The following is a 22593-nucleotide window of genomic DNA, read 5'->3' on the forward strand; positions in this document are numbered from 1 at the left end:
GGAAGTTTCCTAAGATGGGCCCCAGCACGAGTCCCAAAGCTCGGAAGACTAAAACTCTGGTCCCAGTCACCGATCCAGATTGGGTCCTGCAACATTATCCTGGGACACGTATATTTTTCATTCATATTAAATTAATTATATAATAAAACATCTAATATTCTTTGAATAAGCGCTGACAAACAGATGCAATGACTGTGTAGTTTGGGTGGCACTTTTTTCTTTTACATTAATAGTAAATAAATAACATGCACTTCCTTTGTTCTAACTGACATTTAAATCAGTAAGAGCTTGTTAAAAATGAATAAGGCTCCCTATAAATCTAGCGATGCAATTATACATGAGCCACTGACTTTCTCACCTGTTCCAACAGACTTGGGTAGCAATAGGAACATCACAGCATTGTCCCATCAATAAGACTGTTATTCAGAGGAATAATGAACCTAGAGTAATACATTCTTCTGCATCCTATTTAACTCTTGGTAGTACCCTCTCCCGTGCAGTGACAATTGACATCGAGGTCAACTGTAGAATTGTCAAGGCAAGTTCTGCATTTGGCAGATTGGGGACTAATGTGTGGGACCGCCGTGGAATAAGTCTTGCTACCAAGCTTAAAGTTTACCAGGCAGCAGTGCTAACTACCCTGATGTATGCTAGTGAGACCTGGACAGTGTACAGGAGGCACGTTAGGCAACTGAACTACTTCCACATGACTTGCCTTCGTAGAATTCTGAGGATCCAGTGGCAGGATAAGATACCAGACACAGATGTCCTCTCCACAGCAGGCTTATCATCAATTTACACTCTGTTGATGAAAGCCCAGATGCGCTGGGCAGGCCATGTTGTAAGGATGCCAGATGATCGCATCCCTAAACAGCTCCTCTATGGTGAGCTGTCTCAGGGAAAGTGATCGCACGGGGGACAAAAGAAGTGATACAAAGACACGTTGAAAGCCTCTCTCAAGTCCCTGGATATTAACACCATCTCTTGGGAACTTCTGCCGCATGATCGACCGACATGGCGCACCTTGGTGTACCAGGGTTGCCAGACATATAAACACAGAAGGACAATCTTGGCACAAGAGAAGCGAGCACTCCCCAAAGCCAGAGCTGTAAATGCTGAAGTAACAGTGTCTACATTTCTTTGTTCAGCAGAACATTCCGTGCTAACATCGGTCTGATTAGCCACCTACGGACACATCGCTGATGGACCATAACCCACAAGATGTCAAGGTCTTCATTCAAATCGATGGACAAACAACATTTACATAATTTTAAACAGTAGCTCCTGATTTGCCCAAGCAAATTGTGACCAGAAATCATACTCCAGTCTTTAAAAGTTCAGTATTATTTGCCCATGCTTCAAGGAACAATTTATTTGTCTAACCCAAAGTACTTAAGGTCTTCTAAGTCCACAAAGGTGTAGCTCATTTTCAGGGGAAGATTTCCAGGAGGACAGAAAGCTGTGCTGTAAAAAAGTGACTAACTTCAAAAGCATTAAAAGCTCCAGAGGAAAAAAAGCTACTTAAGCCAGCAAGGTAAAGTGGAAGAACTGAATTCAGATCACTCAGACTCCAAATGCGGAGAGCCGTTTTATATGCAGTGATGGATTGTACAAATGGCTATGAGAAATTTGGATTGAATAACCAGGTTTCCAAAGCCTTTAATGAGACACACCTGGGCCCCACATACTAACAGACTGCTGATCCTGCTTTCAAAATATTTTAGTGTTGGAGGGATGTGTAATTTCCACCCTTGTCACAAAAGATGCCAAGAGTGGCCAATAAATTCCACTAAATGCTCCCCAGAAGAGATCATTGTTGGATTTTTCCAGAACCAGAGGAGTGTAAAATAATTCATAGATCTCAGAAGGATATCTTTGCTTTTATAATGTTCTGGTTAATTTGCTTGCAGTTCACAAAGCTCTTTATAGAAGCCATACATACTTTTCATGACAGTTTACAGTTATACACACACACACACACACACACACACACACACACACAAGAACATCATGTAGTAACATAAGCACATGTCATTTAACCTTACACTGGCTGGGTCTGCATATTGCACCACATTACAAAATGATTTGTTAGGGTTTGCCTTACCACAATAAGCAAACTCAAGTACTATGGTTTGCAAAACATAGTTTATGGCTTAGCCTGTTATGTTTTTCAGGCAAATGAGGCTTTCCTAGCTTAAGTACTATCAGTGAACCCAAACAACTATACTAATAAATCTATCGTGATCTCTCCAAAATCTTTTGCATACACACCAAAAACTGTTATACAAGAGTTCAGATCCAGGAATTGGGACTTTGTGACCCTTCAAATGCTGTTGGACTACAAGTCCCATAATGGCCAGAATGTGGTGAACTCACACTGTTTCTAGTACCTGACTTAATGGAAATAGCAGTCATTGAACTGTGTAACTCAAAGGAATGCAGTCTTTTGTCTTATTTTCTGTATATATTTACCGAGAGAGACTCACTACTTGTAGTCCGCTCATCCTCTGAATGAAGCCTTCTGGATTCTGTTCCTGGTAACTCAGTTCCTGAATTAATCAGGAAGTAATTGTGCCCAAGAAAACAGTCATCGTTTTGGGGATGAAGCAGGCTACTGTTGAAAGGATTAGGATGGCAACACCATTCATCAACCAAATCACTCCAGTTCTCGAAAGGAAGTGAAAGAACCCGGAGAAATGTCCTAAGCAAGAAGAGAATGAGTTGATTATCATAACAGAGACAACAAGAATCAAGGCTGTACAAACTGCAGGATAATTGTATGAATAAAGGGACCAGATTTTCTACTGTTTCTGATGCTGAAAAAAGGACCAGATTTTGTACTGTTTCTGATGCTGAGAACCCTATATAAAAATGGAGATTAAGGGACAAATTATAACTTTACAGGGGAGAACCTATGTTTCTGTATCTTAGCATAATGGTACCTGGAGCACATGGGAAAAATTGGTCTAGGCCAGGGGTAGGCAACCTTGGCTCTTTTTGGACTTCAACTCCCAGAATTCCTGAGCCAGCCATGCTGAGGGGAAAGGGAGAGGTTTCCAAGCTGAGCCATGCTGGCTCAGGAATTCTGGGAATTGAAGTCCACAAGTCATAAAAGAGCCAAGGTTGCCTACCCCTGGTTTAGGGCTATTAACAGAATTGAATTGGTATGGTTCAGTGACAGAACAGAAAGCAGCTTCCGACTGAATATACTTCACAAAAAACAATCTACCCTGAGATGGGCTGGATCAGGGGAGCACACATAGTTCAAAGTCTCCCGATTTGCAGAAATTTAAAACAGATTCTTAAAGTAGCAAGTACAAGGTAGCCTTGCTTTTTTTTTTCTTTTGAAGATGGCAACTAAAATATTCATGCAGATAGGTATATATGCATTCATTCACTGTATTGAATGAATACAGATGTGACTGTGGCTAGTTGAGGCAAGGGGGAAACTGGTCTTCACTAATAATCCCGGTGAATCAATCCATTTTCTTCTATTATTCAGACATTAAGCAATATTACATACACCATCATATTACATACTCCACCACTGCCAGTTTTTAATTGTCAGCTAATATATTATACAGACTTAAATCAATCTGACTCAAAAATAGGCAGAGTAGGGCCATGCCCATCCTCTTGTATCCCAAAGGTGCTTTTTCAAAAGGCAACTAGACTTTCTTTGTTTTTCTTTGAAGACGTTTCGCTTCTCATCAATATTAAGATTGAACAGCCCTCTCTCAAAAGAGGGTGAGGGGTACGACACCAGCTATCTCCTGTTTGCAATACAGTCCTTTCAGCAGTTCCAAGAAGGTTTCATACCCATCTGCACTAGTCAGGTGACCCTGAGGGCAGATAAACCTCCAAGTGGCCTCAATGACTCTCAGAAAGAGTGCTAACAACCAGATGACTGCAAGGAATATAAATCCTTCCATTCTCCACCATTCAGTCAGAACTGAAGAAGCTTCTTGAATGAGAAGCAAAAATGTCTTCAAGGAAAAGCAAAGAAAGTCCAGTTGCCTTTTGAAAAAGCACCTTTTGTTAAACCATGACTTGGATGACTGAGAATCTCCACAGACATCCTCTTGTATCACTTCCAACAATGTTATGACAGATGATAAAAGTTGTTTCCCTCTTCCCATATGTCTTTGCCTCATGGATGAACTCTTAAAAGCAGAGCTGATCAGTTCAGAAGCAAAGCAATGAAAGGATGTCTACATCCATATAAAAGCTTCAATTGGACCCTAAAGAGAATTATTAAAGGGAGCCACACGGATGATTTAGTCTTACAGAAGAAATATGGACAACATGCCTACTTCTGTTAAAGCGGGGGAGAGGGGGGAAACGAGACAAACAGCCTGAAACTAGATTATCACAGTGAAAATGCACAGATAGCAACTAATTTCTCTGCCTTTGCTCCACATACAGTAGGTGAGTGAAAGGGGTTTATTGTTTCTACTATAAATATGTCTTCTATCTCTTACACTTAATGCTTGCTGGAATTTTGCATTAGCAGCTTTCCCGGTTCTTGCAATCAACATAATTAAACAGCTGTAATTTGAATCACTATCTGTGAGCCTTATGATGCTTTAAGATTTACTTTCAGAGGGCCAAACAGTGTAACGTGGACACAGAATTACTTGCAGTACCATCTCATATTTCACACTTAGTTGACAAGAATGCATTTCATTGGTAGTTGTTTGGCAGAAGTCCAGACAAGAACATCTGGGGCAAACTGCTCCCTTTATAGCCAACTGGCATCTTCTCTGTCATGCCATATATAAACCCAACCAAGATAACATACATCTCTCATTCACAATTAGAAAGCTCAACTAATTCCAGTGACTTTTGCTTAATCCAGTGGTTCTCTACCTGTGGGTCGGGACCCCATTTGGGGTCGAACGACCATTTCACGGGGGTCGCCAAACAACACAGTCCGCCATTTTTTCCCCCTTTTCCTTAGCTGTGCTACTCCCTTTTATTCTATTGGCTTTTGAAAGCCAATAGAATAGACTCTCTTGAATAGAGTCTAATTCTATTGGCTTTCAAAAGCCAATAGGAATTGTCCAGGCTGTCTCTGCCCTGCTGAGCCCGCCAAAAGTCCCATTCTGCAAACGGTGCTGCACCAGTTGAGTAGTCCTCGACTTACGACCGGTTGAGTAGTCCTCGACTTACGACCGGTTGGGGGTCGCGGCATTAAAAAGGTTGAGAACCACTGGCTTAATCGATATACAGTTCTACATATTTTTATTTTGCCCAAGCAAACAAATCGGTTTCTACAATAGAAAAATAAAGAATAGCATATCATTTAGGGTTGTGTTAAAGCAATACATTTTGATAGCAAACAACGCTAGGGTTTTTTTCCACCCACCGGCTCAAAACCTGATACACCATATGTAATGTAAAAAAAGGTAGTTTAAATAGACAGCCCTTGCCATTTATTTTTCAGTGTTCCTATAAAGTAAATGTGCAATGATATTTGGAATTAAGGAAGGGTCAAGGCCAAAAGACTGAGCTGAGGAAAATTAATTTAAAGGGCATGCCACCCACTTCCAATCTTGTGAATGGCAAGGGCAGTACCATGAAAAGTATTATGCCTATATCTCATGCAGAAAAACAATCTGTGAAAAGAATAAACATGGCTCAATAGTCAGGTGACACAACCTCTCCAGTTCTCAACAGTCATGGTTTTGTAACCTATACAGTAGAAAAACAGGCAGTCTCTGATTCATTAGTATAATGTAGCAAAGACTCTGCAGATTCAGTTGGGGGGGGGAGGAAATCTTGGCTTGCCCTGTGGAAAAAAAGACTAAAAGGAGAGGAAAAAGTAGTCTCTCTTTGGGACGAAAAGCCAAATCTCCTACAGAAACATACAGTGAACCACACAAGCCTGCTAACTGAATATCTTACCATGTTTGGTACACGCCAATAAAATATTTTTTCAATTAATTATGAACAACATTCACATTTTAAGATGGCTACCATTTTTCTCAGCCGCTGGTTTTAAACAAAATCCAGCTTAAAAATGAACTGTTTTTCATGTTGCTGGAAATCTTCATCTCCTGTTTTTCAGTTGAAAAGGTCTCAAGACAGAGCGTTGCAAGGCATCTAAAAATATTGATGGTGTTAATAAAAGTAAAAAGAACAGAGGAAACAAAAACACCATTCATAGTGTACAAGAACTATTGTACACAGGCAACAGAGATTTTGAACCTTTTGAAAGGACACCAAATTCCTTACCTTTCTCACCCAGACTTCACTTCCAGATTATCTGAGTTCAAAGTTCACCAGCTGCTACGGTACATTTCTTCTAGTGTGGGATTTGCAAATACATTCATCGATAGGAAAATCTCACAGAGTACAGTACTTACCTATTATTAATTACACTCTCCCCGCAACATTGGCAGAAAAAAGTACAACTCTTTTTGGATTTTAGGCCATTTCCAACAGCTGGTGTCAATTCTGAAAGATATTGAAGAACTTAACTAACAACAGTAAAACTACATATTCATATTCACACCAAGAATTTAGTGTAGCACTGGATTCACAACAACAATATTTTTTATAACATATTTTATTCGCCATATCATCTCAGTAATGAGGAAACGTTCCTGAAAGAGAGTCTTGTATTATCACACCATATTCCACACAATGAATTTTAACCCAACAGCTTGAAGATCACATAGCAAGATCATAGCTGAAATAAGATTCGAACCAAAGACTTTCTGGAGCAATTTTCCCAGCCTTCGTGATGACTGGATTGCTGGCCTTCTCATCTTAAAATTAACTGTGCTAACTGGAGAATTCTGCAGATGAAGTCCACGTGTTGGGAAAGGTTGCTTCAAAGGATAAACCTTCAGTGACTTGCTGACTGCTAGTCAGGGATCTTTCTAAGTCTCCAGGATCAAAGGGGCAAATATAGGTTTCATGCCCAATGTGGCAATGAATCTTGACTTTCACAACTCTCAGAATTTTTTTATTACAGAAGTTCATGGACATGACATAAGTACATTAATTGTTCTAGTGGAGACCAAAAAAGAAGGCATCTGTCTCCTGCAGTACATAAAAAACAAGCACATGTAGGTTTCAATAAGGCCTTTTGAAATCAATGGAGATTAGGCCATTTTCTTCCCAACCTGGAGATTGGGAGCCTTAATGTTGACATTATGATTCTGCCCAACCTGGGAACCGGTTGTTCCTCATGGCTTCACTTCCATGACTTCAACTCCTACTTCAGTTTACAGTATCTTCATTATATGTGGCTGGTCTTTGTGAATATGCCTTAAATAAAGTTGGAATTGGATGTTTTTGAAGAGTAAAATCATTATAAAAATTTATGAACATTATTAATTTAAAAATTAAAGGCTTCATTAATATTAACTTTAAAAATATATATTCTGTGAATATATGATTAAATAATTTGTTGCTCCCAAAAGGTGCTTTAAACTCTGGAAAGAAATAATCTGCTATCTCAAAGATCTCCTAAAATAAGCACAAATCCAGTCAAGCAACGCTACATCCAATCTATGAATAACATAACACCGGAAAGTCTCCTCTTTACAGGCAATATTTCCTGTGAATTATGGGCTGATTATATACATCTACTGATAAATAACCTGCACAGAATCAAAAAGTTTAGCTCTCAGTAAGCGTAAGTGGAGCTAAGATTCCTAAAGAGAAAAATAAAGTGCAGAACATGTAGCATTAGCAGCAGAATAAAAAATATCACTTTCTGATACAAGCGAACAGAACAATTTCTTAAATCTCAACATCTCAGCCAGGAAAGCTGTTTCAATAGTCTTAATATTTTGCATATTAAAATATGTTGATATGTTTTCCTATGAAGCATGACGATTCATATTTATTTTCATGAGGTACAGATCAATGAAACTTTGGAAATAAACAAAGCTGAACTGTGATCATCTTAACTATAATGTCACTACTAAACATTAGGATTTTTTTTCCCCTAGTCCAATGTTTTACAGGTAAACGCGGCTTTCCTTGAATACTTTTAACTCATCTAATTTTGATAATTTTATTTTACAAGTGAACTTTCAAGTAGAGATCATCAGCAGAAAAGAAATAAATGAAAAAAAGAAAATTCACTCTTACTTGTACTGAAATCTGCTTGAACTTGCAGCCTCATATGTAAGCCTTCCCCAGGCAGATATTGCAGTCCTCGACAGGAAGAAGGCACAATCCTGACCTCTGGTGGAAGCCCGAAAGCTCTGCAAGCTTTATCACTTTTTAGCTCTATTAAAGAAGGCATCAGAGTAATATCCATAGGCCAACTTTCTGGATTTAATTCACTACAGGGATTTAAGCAAGAACAATGATATCCCATTAGCAAATAGTTGCAATAAAAATCCACATGGCTGGGAAAGTCTCAAAAGGAGATATTTGAAATTAGTTAAGGCATTTCTGTACCTCACTTCATAAAATGGATACAGTGCAAACAAATAAACATACAGAATAATTAAATCCAGCATTTTGCAGGAATGGAAAGCAAGCTGATAAAGAAGTCTCCTGTATCCTTGATTAGGCCTGAGAGATATACAAAAGATTGTGAAAGATGTCATCCCAGGTTGCACTAGGATGGGGAACTGCCAAGATGAGGACCTGCCCATGATTGTGTGTGGAGATTCTCAGTCATCCAGGTCACAGTTGTTTCAAAGGTGCTTTTTTGTCTTCAAAAAGCAACTGGACAGTTTTTTCCTTGAAAACGACCAAACGTTTTGTTTCTCATCCAAGAAACGTCATCAATTGTGATGGTGGGGGTGGGGGAAATGGAAGGATAGGTACTGACAACTGAGACTGGATGGTGAGGGGATGGAAGGATGGGTTCTGACAGGACGGTAGGGGTGGGGTGTGGAAGGATTGTACTTCTTTGCAGTCATCTGGTCGTTAGTACTTTCTCTGAGACCTTTTGAGGCCACTTGAGGGTTTACCTATGTCCTCAAGGTCACCTGAATCAGAGTGCAATTGTTTGTGGAATCTTCTTGAAATTGCTGAAAGAGCTGCATTGTAGACAGGAGATAGATGGTATCATATTCCTCCCCCTCTGCTAATTCTAATATAGATGGATTCTTTTACCCTTCTTTGAAACCAGTGGTACTCTCTATAGTCTATAGCAGGGATCCTCAACACCCGGTCCATGGACCAGTACCAGGCCGCAGCATGCCAGCAACTGGGATGCACAAACAAGCAAAGCCCCATTCATGGGATGCAGGCAGCACACAAACCCACACCCCCTCCTGTCTGTGGAAAAACCTCTCTCCACGTAACCAGTTCCTGGTGCCCAAAAAGTTGGGGACTTCTGTCTGTAGGATTATGTTAGAATTGTTAGAACTATTAGAAATGATGAAGCTTCTTGGATGAGAAGCAAAACATTTTCTTTTTCTTCCTCAAGGAAAAAAACAGTCCAGTTGGCTTTTGAAGGGAAAAAAAATGTGCCCCAGAGCTGTAGCGTAGCACTGATTTTGCCGTTCTGCTGAAAGATCGTTCAGATGCTGTTGCTTTGGAAATAGCAACATCCTAAATCTAACAGAGGAACGTTTTAATTCCCCGTGTCATGCTGTGTGAAATTTCAAGGCTGCAGTCCTTGTAAAAAGAAGTTACAGAAACTAATTTCAGCACAAAATAAAATAATCAGTGTAGAATTCAATAAAGGAGAGAACACTCTCTCATCTAACTGACCTGGTCTTCTGGAAACATTACTTATGGTAATTAGGTGTCCGTGACAGGAATGACATGGTGTCAGCAGTGGTCATTTTATATAATTCAGTATCTTGCCTCTCTTTTCATAATTTCCTCGAAAAGGGGAAATTGCGAAAAGAGAGGCAAGATACTGAATTATTTAAAATACTGTTCTCTCAGGATGGTATTTCATACATTTGCTGAAGTTGATTTTGATTCATCAAAGCTTATGTGATATACACCTGTTAAGATTAAAAAGCATCACAAGATGTTTCAGCCTTAACTTCAAATCAACCTAGTCATCTCTCCAGAAATCATTTACTGTCCTCCTGGCATGGACTTCATGATTGTTGTATTTCTTTGTTAATGTATTCCTCTGGAGACTGGAAAAACTGCACCGGTCTCTGTCACTGAAGACCTACAGCAGGACTAGGATGGTAGAAGCAGGACATTAACTTTTTGGGACATATGGGCAAAGTTGTAATTCCCAAATTTATCACAGATATTCTCACACAAAAAAATGAAAGGTATGAGTAGGAATGCCAATTCATAACTAGCTTTTGTGGAAAGCATAGCTGATCACAAGATACACTAGTTTCCCCCAGAGGGCATTCTGTGAGGTAAAAATGTTGCCTTCTTAGAAAACATAATTAGGAAAATAATTGTAGTAAGTTTCATGTGTGTTTAGATAGATAGATAGATAGATAGATAGATAGATAGATAGATAGATAGATAGATAGATAGATAGACAGACAGACAGACAGACATATATATCAGCCTCAAATAAAAAATTCAAGATCAAAACCAAATTTTCAGTTCACAGCAGGTGATGTTTGGAGAAACACATTACACACAGATAAATCCTTACATTAATATACACATGCATTTCAAAAAGCAAAATTGACCCCCAAACTATTAAGAAAAACATATATCACATATTTACACAGCAAAAACATATGAAGTGGGATGCGCTTGCATACAATGCTTGAGATGCAAGGGTAAAAACATTCATGGTAAATTTCCCTTGCAAGTGTGCCCCCAAAACCTTCCATTCCAAAATCACATTATCACCCAAGCTGTGCATTTTTTCCATTCAATGTATAGACAATTGTATACACACGATGGCTTGGCACATAGGTTCATGGAAATAATGGACCAAATGTTGGTACTCTAGTGCTGGCCAACCTCCCAGGTTATTTTTAATACCTTCTATGGGAAGGTAGGTATTGTGGAAATGGAAGGAACAGGAGGGACAGCAAATAACAAGAAAAGGGTCCCAGAGTCTCTGAGGACGTTGTAATAGCCATCAGCATAGAGCAGCCAGTGAATGGATCAACCCAGTTAAGCAGTGTGCTATTAGCAACTTTTAATCCAACATACTCCAACATGGAGTCCTAGTGGACAATCACTTGACTGTGAGCCAGCAGTGTGCAGCAGCAACCAAAAAAGCTAATACAATCCTGGGTTGTATAAACAGAGGCACAGAATCAAGATCACGCAAAGTATTATTACCGCTTTATAAAACCTTAGTAAGACCACACCTGGAATACTGCAGCCAATTTTGGTCACCATATCACAAAAAAGTTGAGAGTTTGGAAAAAATTCAGAGAAGAGCAACTAAGATGATCAAAGGCCTGGAGACTAAAACATAAGAAGAACGGCTATGAGACTTGGGTTTGGCTAATCTAAAGAAAAGAAGAAATAGGGGAGACTTGATAGCAGTGTTCCAGTATCTGAGGGGCTGCCACAAGGCAGAGGGGGCCAGGTTGTTCACCAAAGCACCAGATGGAAGGACGAGAAACAATGATTGGAAATTAATCAAAGAGAGAAGCAACCTGGAATTAAGGAGAAACTTCCTGACAGTGAGGACAATCAATCAGTGGAACAGCTGGTTGTGGGTGCTCCATCACTGGAGATTTTTAAGAAGTGACTAGACATTCACCTGTCTGAGACGGTGTAGGTTCTCCTGCTTGAACAGAGGGCTGGATTAGAAGATCTCCAAGGTCCCTTCCAGCTCTATTCTATTCTAAATACTAATTTAAATTAAGATCCACCACTATCTTGACTGGATTGCAGGACACCTCTAGGCTGCAAAAAAAGTCACAATATGTCACATGTCATGTGACATGGCGAGTTTGACACCAGTGCCTTATACTGTATAAAACATAGGGCTGACTCTATTGGGAACCCACAGTGATTTAGTATTATATAACTTCCTAGAGGACTACGTTCCTCTAGGGAATTATATAAGATCTCTCCTAACAGTTGCTTCCCAGTAAAATATTTTTCCTGAAATGGATTTCTTCTATTTTGGTAACATATTGCAAAATCTGGGAGGCATATGGTTAAGATCAGTAAGTGGTGCAACAACTTAGAAACAAGAGAAAAATATTTATGATTCAGTTTTAAAGAACCAACTAAGTTTCTCTATACTGAACAAAATAACAAATTTCAGGTTTGGATACAGACCTTAACTGATCAGATTAGAGAGTCTTTTGGAAGATAATCAGCCTCAGCTTTGAAAGTATTTCTTATCATTAAATTTGCTAAGGATAAGAACTCAATTTTCAGAGATTACTGCAAATAGTGGCTAAATGAGGCAGTTGCTAAATGCAGACTACCTGCCATGTTTCCAATGAACAGTCTGGTTTTACTTCCTCTAGTTTTGAATGATTTGTTTTTCTTTCATTCTAAGGTATTCTCAGCCATGCTCTCCCACAGCAGAAGGGCATATGCTATGATTACTTAAATCAGTGCTTTTGAAAGCTAGAAAAGACATAAGGATAAAGACACATTTCACTGACACATCCTTCCACAACCTCTCAATTCCTCTCTTCTAACTGATGTTTGAAGAACCCCTGGGAGCATCAACCCCCCCTTTTTTTACATCTACTCCCTCAAGAATCCAGCTGAGAGGATCCGTCGCTTGGGGGTCACTATTCTATGACAGCTTTCATTTATCCAGGCATCATAAAACATTTCCTTTCAGTGGCATGTATCTTTCACACTGAGTAGTCTTGAGGTAATGCAGGTCACAAGGTACAAAATCCATTCTTGATTTTGCTAACATGCAATGACTTCCATTCAAATAGTTCAAGAAGTTCAATTCAGTTACAGTACTGCTAGGTAAGCATAAGACAGCCAGTTCAGTCTAGTGTAGGGGTGTCAAACTGCCGGCCTGTGGGCCGGATGTGTCATGGCAAAACCGCGCCCACCCCATTGCTGTCAATGGGAAAAAAAGTCATGATACGTCACCACACGTCACGTGACGTTGCAAGTTTGACACCCCTGGTCTAGTGGTTAAAGTGCCAGGCTAGAAACCAGAAGGCTGAGAGTTCTAATCCTGCCTTAGCATAAAAATTAGCTGAATGACCTTGGGCCAGTTACTCTCTCTCTCTCTCAACCCAATCACTTCACAGGGCTATTGTTGTGGGGAAAACAGGAGGGCAAAGAACATTATGTATGTTTGCTGCCTTGAGTTTATTATAAAAATAATAAAGGTGGGATAAAAATAATAAACATAAAAGAGCACCACACAAGCCTAAGTGATAAATATGTTTTAATAGAGGGCAATACTTTCTGCAGTTTGTTGTGAGAACTTTATTTAATCTGAAAGAAGCACAGTGGATGTATGCTAGTTGCATAAGCTGTTTGTGCTTATCTACACAAAGACATTTTAAAAGAGGGGGGGGGGATGGTAAACTAACAGAAGGCACACCTTAAAGGAAGTAATGATAGGATGCTTGAATGAACAGTCAACTCAGTTCTGGGCTTCTCAAAACTATTTAAAGGACCTGCATCTGCAGTTTAGGAAAATCTTTCGAGTGAAAAGATATACATTTTTTTTCAAATAAGCTTGAATCCAAGACTATTATTTCGTAAATTAAACTTTAAAGAAATAAGTTGCCTGCATCGTGAAGATGTTTGGAAAACATTTTCTTTCATGGCATGATTCGACTTCCAATATATACTGCATGTACTCGTCTAGAATGCCTTTATTGTCTGGTAACACAGACATTTACTAAGGTATGACGATAAGGAAAGTGATATTTGTAGAAGTTTTTGCAAAAAGTAATCACCATTGTCCTGAATGGAAAGTGGGAAGCTAGGGACCGGCTTGTAAGAGAACAAGCGTAACATAACCCGGCACGTAACATAACCCGGCAATGCCTGTCTCAAAGTGGGAAATGAAACAGGGTGGGACGGGGGGGGGGATCAAACATAAAGCAAACAAGTAAAGTACCGAATAATCAGCAATCCGCTCTTCATCTTCTCCCTAATCTCCAAGAACAGAATAGCATCCATCCACCAACTCCAAAAGAGAACCAAGCCGAGAGGAAGCAACCCGCTGCGAGGTTCAAAAGTGTGCAAAGCAGGCTCCCACGTGGGCCGGAGAAAACCAAGAAAATTGAATCCCGGAAACGTTTTAGCAGAGAGGAGGGCCTCTGTCTCACACAGCGCCCCCTGTGAGAGAAATCGCGGGCTCGGTCCAAAAAGCTCCTAAGCTCTTGTCTTTTTAATATCGTTGCAAAGAAGTCCTTGGTCACAATGTGATATCATCTTAAAGGAGATCGCGACTACTTAGATGACGAAAGAGGGTTGCACGTTAACATTTTTATCTCCTGCCGGAATCGCGCTGTAGTTTAGTCCGCTTGCAAAGACTGGTGGATGTCTTTGTTTGCTTTCTGTCGCATCACTCCATGGTAGAATAAGCGGGGAGATGGATTTTTTTTTTTCTCCAGAAGATCTTGTATTCCGACTCTATCTACCTTTACTCAGAAGTCAGTCTCGCTACAATTATAGTAGCTTGCAATCTTGTGCTGAATTAATTAGTGCCTTGCATCCAATTGCATTGCAATAAACGTGCACAGCCTATTGTAAACTGTAGTTTCCCACGGTTTGGCTAGCTAGACACTTTACAGGTTGGTTTCCATTCGAACGATGCTTATTTTTTTAATGTGCCTGTTTAGTGCTACTGATATACACCCCATCCATATTCAGAAAAGGGCGGCAGGGCTTTTCGGTTGCGAGAAATTAAGGAGAAAAGAAATGAACCGCAATAAATAACCGGTTTCATGATTTCTCTGTCAGCTTCCAACGAAGAGGCATGTCGACTTAGCTGGAGAATCCAGTACTCTGCAGATCATGCGACACAATCATAAATTGGCCCGTAACGTGAGCACACACAGTCGTGCAGTGGGGACAAACTACTCCTCCACGCGCGCGAGGCAGATCAAGAACTGGGCTAGCCCAAGCATTTCCCCCTGGTTTCATGAAAACCATAAGCCAGGCGAGAAACCAGCTCAGCTTTAGGATACGCTGGGAAGTCGGGAGCGGTGGGAGGGAGAGAGAGAGAGAATCTCAGAAAAGGTGCAAGTCCGCTTCTGCCCCGCTGCCACCAAGACGACTCGAAGCCCCCCCCCCCTCACTTCTCGAAGTAGACTTTCCCTTTAAGGGACTAACTACCTGGAATCGCCGCCCGGTGCAGTCGAAGAAACTGCGCTAATTCCGAGTGGCGGCAGGTGGCGTCATAACGTCAGGCGAGGCCAGAGGAAGGGAGGAAGCAAGGCGCTTGGCCTTCTGGGAACTGTCAGTGCTCCGCGTGGGGCGGTGGTTTGCGGCGCGGCTCTTCCGGCTCTGGGCGCCAAGGTAACCCTTTTCCCTCTCCCTTCTGGCCCTGCGGGCCTTTTCCCTTCCTCAAGTGATGGGGTTAATCTGCGAGGGGAGAAAGGACTGAGAGAGACAGAGGGAGAAAAGGGAACGGCGGGCAGCGGCGTCCTTGTTTGGAGCCCAGGGACTTCTCCGAGGGCTTCTTTCCCCTTCCGCGGAGCAGGTGCAGAGCGATGGGTTTTGTCGTAAACGCGGGGAGGAGGCGTAGCCGACGGAGACTCGCATATGCTTGTTGTCGGGTGAACGAGGTGTATTTGAAAGGGAGGAAATTATCCTTACAATTATCGTCTGCCACTCTTTGGCTTAGGGAAGGTCGTCCTTAACCGCCGGTTTTACTATTAAAATGGGAATTCTTGCGCACTTGTGGGGATTATTTGCCTAAGTATGACCCGTGGGTTTTTTACTTTATTTAAAACGGGGGAGAGCCGTCCTTTCATTTTCATTTTAAAAGTGTAAAGGAGTAGCTAACCCACTTTAAGGTATATTTATTCTGTTCTTATTCTAGGGAACAAAGAGACAGAAATTGGTGGTTGTCTGATTTGTATGGTTGCGAATGTGTTTTATTTCTTTTAATCTGCCAATCAGATAGGAGCCCTAAAACCCTGCTTGGGGGTTATTTTCATGAAATGAAAATGTGCATAGGATTGTACGAATACCTTTTCTCATCATCATCTCCATTGCCTCTTCTTTATATTTAGCTTCCTATGCCTAAATGTACTATGGCTTGCCAATTATACATTCTGTAATGCAGAGTAGCATCTTTTCTTGAAAGCCCATTTGCGCAGATGAAAGTTAACAAATCAATTTTACTTTTACCCTCTTCATTCTATGTCCTTAGGGATTAGTTAATGTTACAGTAGTTTTATTATATTTATTTATTGACTGCAGTGACTGGGAAGAGATTGAAAAGGCCTCATTAGCTCTGCAAGTTACTATTGCCCAGAGATAAAGTGGGAACCTAAAATATTACTTTAGCTGGAAAAAAAGTAACTTTCAGAGCACTGTCTATGTAATGTAAAAAGTAAATAAATTTGTTCTTAGGAAATATTCTTTGTATTACGGCCTTCATCTTTTCATTTTTTACACATCTAGGTTTTTCTGAGTCAAAGAGTACTTTTTGATGAATGAATGCTTATCCAGGATTCTCCCTCTGGAGTTTCTAAGGAAGCTTCAGCTATTGTTTGATGATACAGGCTAAAATATTGATGTGGCTAATATTAATCAGAGAATGGACTTAAGTGTAAAAAAGGAATACATGCTGAGAGAAGAGAGATTGTATCTAGTCTGTATATGATATAGAAAAGTAAATTGTATCTGGATGAGTGTCTACTCTTAGCTGGCCAAGAGAATGACCAGGAACATTGAACAAAGCCCAAGGTTTGAAGTTAAAAAAAAAAAAGACAGCTGTGAAAAAAACGGGACAGATAGATGCAGTTTTCAGAAAAACTGGCTACCACCTCTGTTTGCTGTTTCCCAAAAGCTTTGGTAACTCTCATCTTTTTTGAGAAGTACTTCTCACAGAGTTCATAGGTGCTAACTTCTAAGTTAGTCTGGATTTCAGTGTTAAAATATGCTAATAAAATTCAGGATATATTGTAATCTTAGGGTTGCTACACTTAAGAAATTCAGAAAATAAAATTCAAGTGCTCCTGTTATGTATTTATTGTCGTTCGATATTTTTAACTGTTTAGTTATGTCTGACTCTTAGGGATTTTATAGGCAAGTGCTCTTCATGTTACCCTATCAAGCACAGCTTCTTTCGATCGTTTTATGTTCAACTTTGCATCAGATTTGATGTTATCAAGCCAACATATTCTTTGTTTGCCCCTTCTTCTTGTTCCACTAACCATTCCTAGCAGCACTGCCTTCTCCAATGAACTCATGCATAACATGGCCAAAGTAAATCAGACATAGTAATCTTATGATTTTTGGCTTCCAGTGAGGGGTGATTTAATACCTCTCTGTTAGTTACTCTAGCTGTTCATGGTATATGTAGTAATTTACACCAACACCACAGTTCAAAGGTGTCAATTCTTCGATCAGCCATTCTTAATGTCCAACTCTCACACCCATGTATCAGCTTAGGGAAAACTATTACTGTTCTTTGTATTTAAATCAATATCCCTGCTTTTCTAGATCTTATTCATGTTAACCATTACAGTGCGGGCTAAAGTTATTCTGTATTTGATTTCAGGAGTAGAACTGCTAATGTGTGTTTATTATTTATCGTTAAATCATTGAGATTATGGTACGATCCAATTACAAATTGTATATCAGATGTTTAGTGTTTGGCTTACTGTTCAAGACTCAGATACTCAGATATTTTCCCATTTATTTCCCAATACTCTCCCCCCTCAGTTTTCTAATGTTCTTCCAAGTATGTTTCATGTCCACTGAGCATACTAATGTGTTTGAATTGTACTCGTATATCTTCTTTCAATCAGTCTAGCCAATAAAGCAGTCGTTCTCAACCTATGAGTCGCGACCCCATTTGGGGTCGATCGACCGTTTCACGGGGGTCACCAAGCAAGGCTGTCCACCATTTTTTTCCGCTTTTCTGGCGGGTGCCTTACCTCCCTTGGGCTGGGCCAGCTGGTGGCCCAGCCGGTAGTTGACCTGCTCCATCTCTGCCGCTTGCCAGCTACGCCTCGGCCGGCGCAGGGGGTGGCACCACGCATGCGCGGCGCTCCCGGGCAGGGAAAGTCCTCGACTTACGACCAGTTGGGTAGTCCTCGACTTATGACCGGTTTACTCCTCAACTTACGACCAGTTTAATCCTTGACTTATGACCGGTCGGGGGTCGCCACATTAAAAAGGTTGAGAACCACTGCAATAAAGTCATTTGTTTATGAAATGGCATCTACCAATTGAAAGTTTTCTCCTTCTTCCACTCATATTCAAGTCTTTAGCAGAGGATTGGGGAATCCTCAAGGGTAGATTTGACATAGAAGTGAAACAATGAATTGTACAAGCAGAAGTCCTCTCACTTCTTCCTGTCCCACAAGGAAAGACATGAAGAATAAAGAGAGAATTCACTGGGGCTTAAAAACATCCTTGGGTATTAAAAATAAGCTAGAAGATAGAGCATAACTGTAAAGCATATCTGTTTTTCCATTTATTAATTTATTGAAATTACAAAATAACATCAGTTAAGGCTGTGAGCTTGATCAGCATGGTAGGGCCGGTTATGGGTAAATATCTACAAGTGTTATAGAGAATCAAAAGATCATGGATCTAAAAATCTTTGAATTATTGTGTCTTATAATTGAGTTCTTTGCATGGGTCTCATTATTTTTGATGATGTTTCCTCTCAAGTTAGGGATTTGCACTATTTAATCTTATGTGCATAAAATAGAAATAACTATACCAAAAATACAATTTTTGTTAGATCAATAGCATATTAAGTTGTTGCTGATATAAGCAAATAAAACCTTGTCAACAGGTACTAAAGAGTGATAATGAAATCTACTATAGGGATAAAATTCTGGAAATTTATATAAGAAATATTTTTAAAACCTTTGTATTTCTAAAAAATATTTTAAAAACCTTTGCATTTCAAATGCAGGCAATTTTTTTGATTTTACATTTAGGTAGGCTTCTTCTGTGTAACTGAAAACTCACAGGGACAATCATTCCTTTCTGATAACTGTAAATGTTGGGAACTGAACATTATATTAGAGTACCCGCTGGATAATATTTATATCTTGTTCATTAAGTGAACTAATAGAAATTAAGGAATTCTGGTATATAAATGTAAAACCTCAGATGCAATTATAATAACAGAGATAGGATGTATTATTCAATAAAGTGTAGGACGCTGGGCTTGGCACTTAATGAACCCATTGTACAATGGTTTGTGTCACTAAACAAAAAACAAATCATTCCCAACCCCTGGAGGGGAAAAATATAAAGGAATGTGATTTGTTCTTAAATGTTCCTTTTTAATTTTATTACAAGTTATAATACAAGAGATTTGAACAAACCAACAGGTTGAGTTAGGAAAGTTTTAAAAAAGTAAAACAAAGGAACTGGTTTCTAAGATGAAGGAATATAGATGTTTGGTTAATGTTTCACTGGTGGTAAATCGAGCAAATTTCATGGAAGAGATTGTGTTATCAGCCATTGTTAGGGCATGTTTTGCCCTGATTATTGATAAAAGGGCTAGGCACACGGCACTTTCTTCCCTGGTCTAGAAAAACAAGTGAAGCTTTTAGGATGTGGTAATACAGTAGTTCTATAATGCTTTTGTCTTAGTTTAGGCAGAGCATGTGAGGTCCAATAAGGAGAATTCCAAATGAACTTCAGAATGTCAGAGTTAGGCTGTATTGTCTGGATACAAAAGAAAACACATCTGAGGCGATCAACTGAGATTCATTCATTTATTCATTCAAAACATTTATATAGCCACCCATCTTTCAACTCCGGGTAACTATATAAATGTTTTAAATTAAAACATCTATTATGTATATCTGCTGCCAAAGGAGTGATGAAGGGAGTATGTACATTAGTATTGCTATTGCACTGATGTTTTGACATTTTGTAAAGACAACAGTAGGCCTCCTCTAACAGCCTGCTTTTCTGATGCTAGTATTTTTTTTAAGTCATTACACCTTTGATAAACATTGCTGGATTTATTTTTAACATAAAATATTTTTAGTTATTACTGATAATTATATTTCATAAGTCTGTTCCCAGTTTGGGGTTATGATGGAATATGTAATGGTAAAGCTCTTAAGGCTGAGTGAATGAAATAGCAGTGTTTTTCAAACAAAACAAAATGTGCCAAGTCTCACATAGCAATAGATAAAACCTTCCTTATTCTAAAAGTGCAAAATAGGGTAACTCTGGCTTTTGTTTTTTGGGACAGATTTAATTAGAAAAAGTTTTAATTGTTTCTGTAATGTAGAAAATATATTTCTATTGGCATAAAATTCTGAGCAGTACAAAGTAACTTCCTAGCAATGGAGATTCAGAATAGTCAATTTTATATGTAATATTTAACAGTAATTAGAGTAAATACACATGTTTAGCTTTGTTAATACTAGATTTCCTTCCTTCCTTCCTTTTTGTTCGATTCATTAGTGTTGATCCCTGGTGACTGCCTTGGCAAATCCGACGTTTTCTTGGCAAGATTGTAGAGATGGTTTGCAGTTGCTTCCTTCTTAGGGCTGAGAAAGAATGACTGGCCCAAAGTCACTCTGCTGGCTTCGTGCCTAAGGCAGGAATGGAACTCACGGTCTGGTCCCTTAACCACTACCAAACTGGCTCTACTGCTTTTCAATATTCACAATAGAGAACCATGAGAACCCTTGTTTGAATTGATGTTCATGTTTTATTTTCATGCTCTTTTTTTGGTTAAGAAATGAACCACCATTTGTTGTAACTGTTGTGGAAAGTGTAGTAACCAAAATTACTACATGCAACCAAAGTTAGCAAACTAAAGTCTAAAATTATAATTTTCAATTGACTGATACATTTCTGCCTATAACTGAAATAATAATAATAATAATAATAATAATAATAATAATAATAATAATAATAACCTACAAATAGAAATAGAAAGACTATGGCAAAAGCAAGCAAGGGTATACCAATAGTAATAGGCTCCTTGGGTGCAATCCCAAAACAACTGGAGCACCACTTGAACACCATTGGCATTGACAAATTCGCTATAGTCAATTGCAAAAGGCAGCCTTATTAGGAACTGCTTCCATCCTGCGACGATATCTGTAATACCATCAAACATCCACATCTGCCTATCCCAGGTCCTGGGTAAGGACTCGATAGGTAGACAAAATGCCAAATCCAGTCTGAACATCTGGCTGACTGTGCGATGATCGATAATAATAATAATGTTGGAAGGGACCTTGGAGATCATCAAGTCCAACTCCCTGCTCAGGCAGGAAACCCTACACCATTTCGGACAGATGGCTGTCCAGTCTCTTCTTAAAAACTCCCAGTGTTGGAGCATTCACCCCTTGTTCCATTGGTTAATTGTTCTAACTGTCAGGAAGTTTCTCCTTAGTTCTAGGTTGCTTCTCTCTTTGGTTAGTTTCCACCCATTGCTTCTTGTCCTGCCTTCAGGCGCTTTGGAAAATAGCTTGACTCCCTCTTCTTTGTGGCAACCCTTGAGATATTGGAACACTGTTACCTTTTCCCCCCTCGTCCTTCTCTTCGTTAAACTAGACATACCCAATTCCAGCAACCATTCCTCATATGCTTTAGCCTCCAGTCCCCTAATCATCTTTGTTGTTCTTCTCTGTACTCTTTCTAGAGTCTCAGCATCTTTTTTACATCGTGGTGACCAAAACTGGATGCAGTATTCCAAGTGTGGCCTTACCAAGGCATTGTAAAGTGGTATTAATACTATTAAGTAGTTTGGTGTTTCTATATTACTGTACTAAATCCCATATAGTTATAGTGTACATGACATGTACTGTATCAGTAATCCTGGCTGCCAAGACATATGTTTCCTCTCAAAATATTGGGAAATCATATTCAGCAAAATTGCTTTCAGCAATTATGATGAGAGGAGGCTCCAGTGACTTCTAAAAAAGAGATTGAGGGCTTCAATTTACCTGCCTTGGTCTTTCATAGGACAGAAAGCCTTTTATGGCTTTAGAAAAGGTGGATAACGCAAAACATGGCAACACAATATAAATAGAATTATGACTGTGAAGCAGCCAGGAATTGAGGATTTATATCTAAGCAATTTACAGCATTTTGACTAGAGAATGGAGTTATGGCTACAGTAAGTGTGATTGCCTATTCCATCAAGAACCAGCCAATATTGGAATCCGAGTCTGATTTAGAGTGACAGAAACAGATGTACAAACAGAAACACCCCATGTTATTAAATTAAAAGGCAATATTATGCCACAAAGATAGGGATGTAAAAGATGCTTCAGAAAGCAGAAACAGCCAGCATACTGAAGTAGATGGACGTAAATAAGATTGAAACTAAATTGAGTTATATTTGCAGCTTTATTTTGAGCTCCTGTCTAGTTTCCTAGGCTAACCTGAACGCAGAAGAGTTCAAATACTGTCTTTTTCAGTTTATTGTGATAACATGCTATATTGAATTTTTCAGCTATATCAATATCACACCAGTACTGTATTCTTAATAATTAAAGTGTTCCCATTCATTTTGTGAAGCATCACTTATTTTTATTCTTTTACCAAATTGAATATTTATCACACACTGAATGAAGTTTTTATTTTGTTATTTGA

The 22593-nt window shown here is 39.3% G+C and overlaps 2 protein-coding genes across 5 annotated transcripts in view; one reads left to right on the forward strand and one right to left on the reverse strand.

Moving 5' to 3' along the window:
- Positions 1–15083, reverse strand: part of UBE3D (ubiquitin protein ligase E3D) — a 65657-nt gene extending 50574 nt beyond the window's left edge. For 2 of the 3 annotated variants that reach the window (XM_039334452.1, XM_039334451.1), the window contains exons 1-4: positions 13937–15083; positions 8110–8306; positions 6369–6459; positions 2473–2701 (exon numbers count right to left, since the gene is read on the reverse strand). In XM_039334452.1, the coding sequence (XP_039190386.1) occupies positions 2473–2701; positions 6369–6459; positions 8110–8306; positions 13937–13998 (579 nt within the window). In that variant the 5' untranslated portion in view covers positions 13999–15083. The remainder of the gene's footprint in view (positions 1–2472; positions 2702–6368; positions 6460–8109; positions 8307–13936) is intronic. The other variant, XM_039334453.1, reaches the window with a different exon arrangement.
- A 190-nt stretch (positions 15084–15273) lies between these two features.
- DOP1A (DOP1 leucine zipper like protein A) overlaps positions 15274–22593 on the forward strand; it is a 64267-nt gene continuing 56947 nt past the window's right edge. The window contains exon 1 of one of the 2 annotated variants that reach the window (XM_039334454.1): positions 15274–15342. The gene's annotated coding sequence lies outside the window, so the exon portion shown is untranslated. Of the gene's footprint in view, positions 15343–15366; positions 15527–22593 lie in introns of those variants that run through there. The other variant, XM_039334455.1, reaches the window with a different exon arrangement.

This window comes from Crotalus tigris, unplaced genomic scaffold (genome assembly GCF_016545835.1).
Source record: "Crotalus tigris isolate CLP2741 ecotype Arizona unplaced genomic scaffold, ASM1654583v1 scf7180000017631.5181431, whole genome shotgun sequence".
Lineage (NCBI taxonomy): Eukaryota > Metazoa > Chordata > Lepidosauria > Squamata > Viperidae > Crotalus > Crotalus tigris.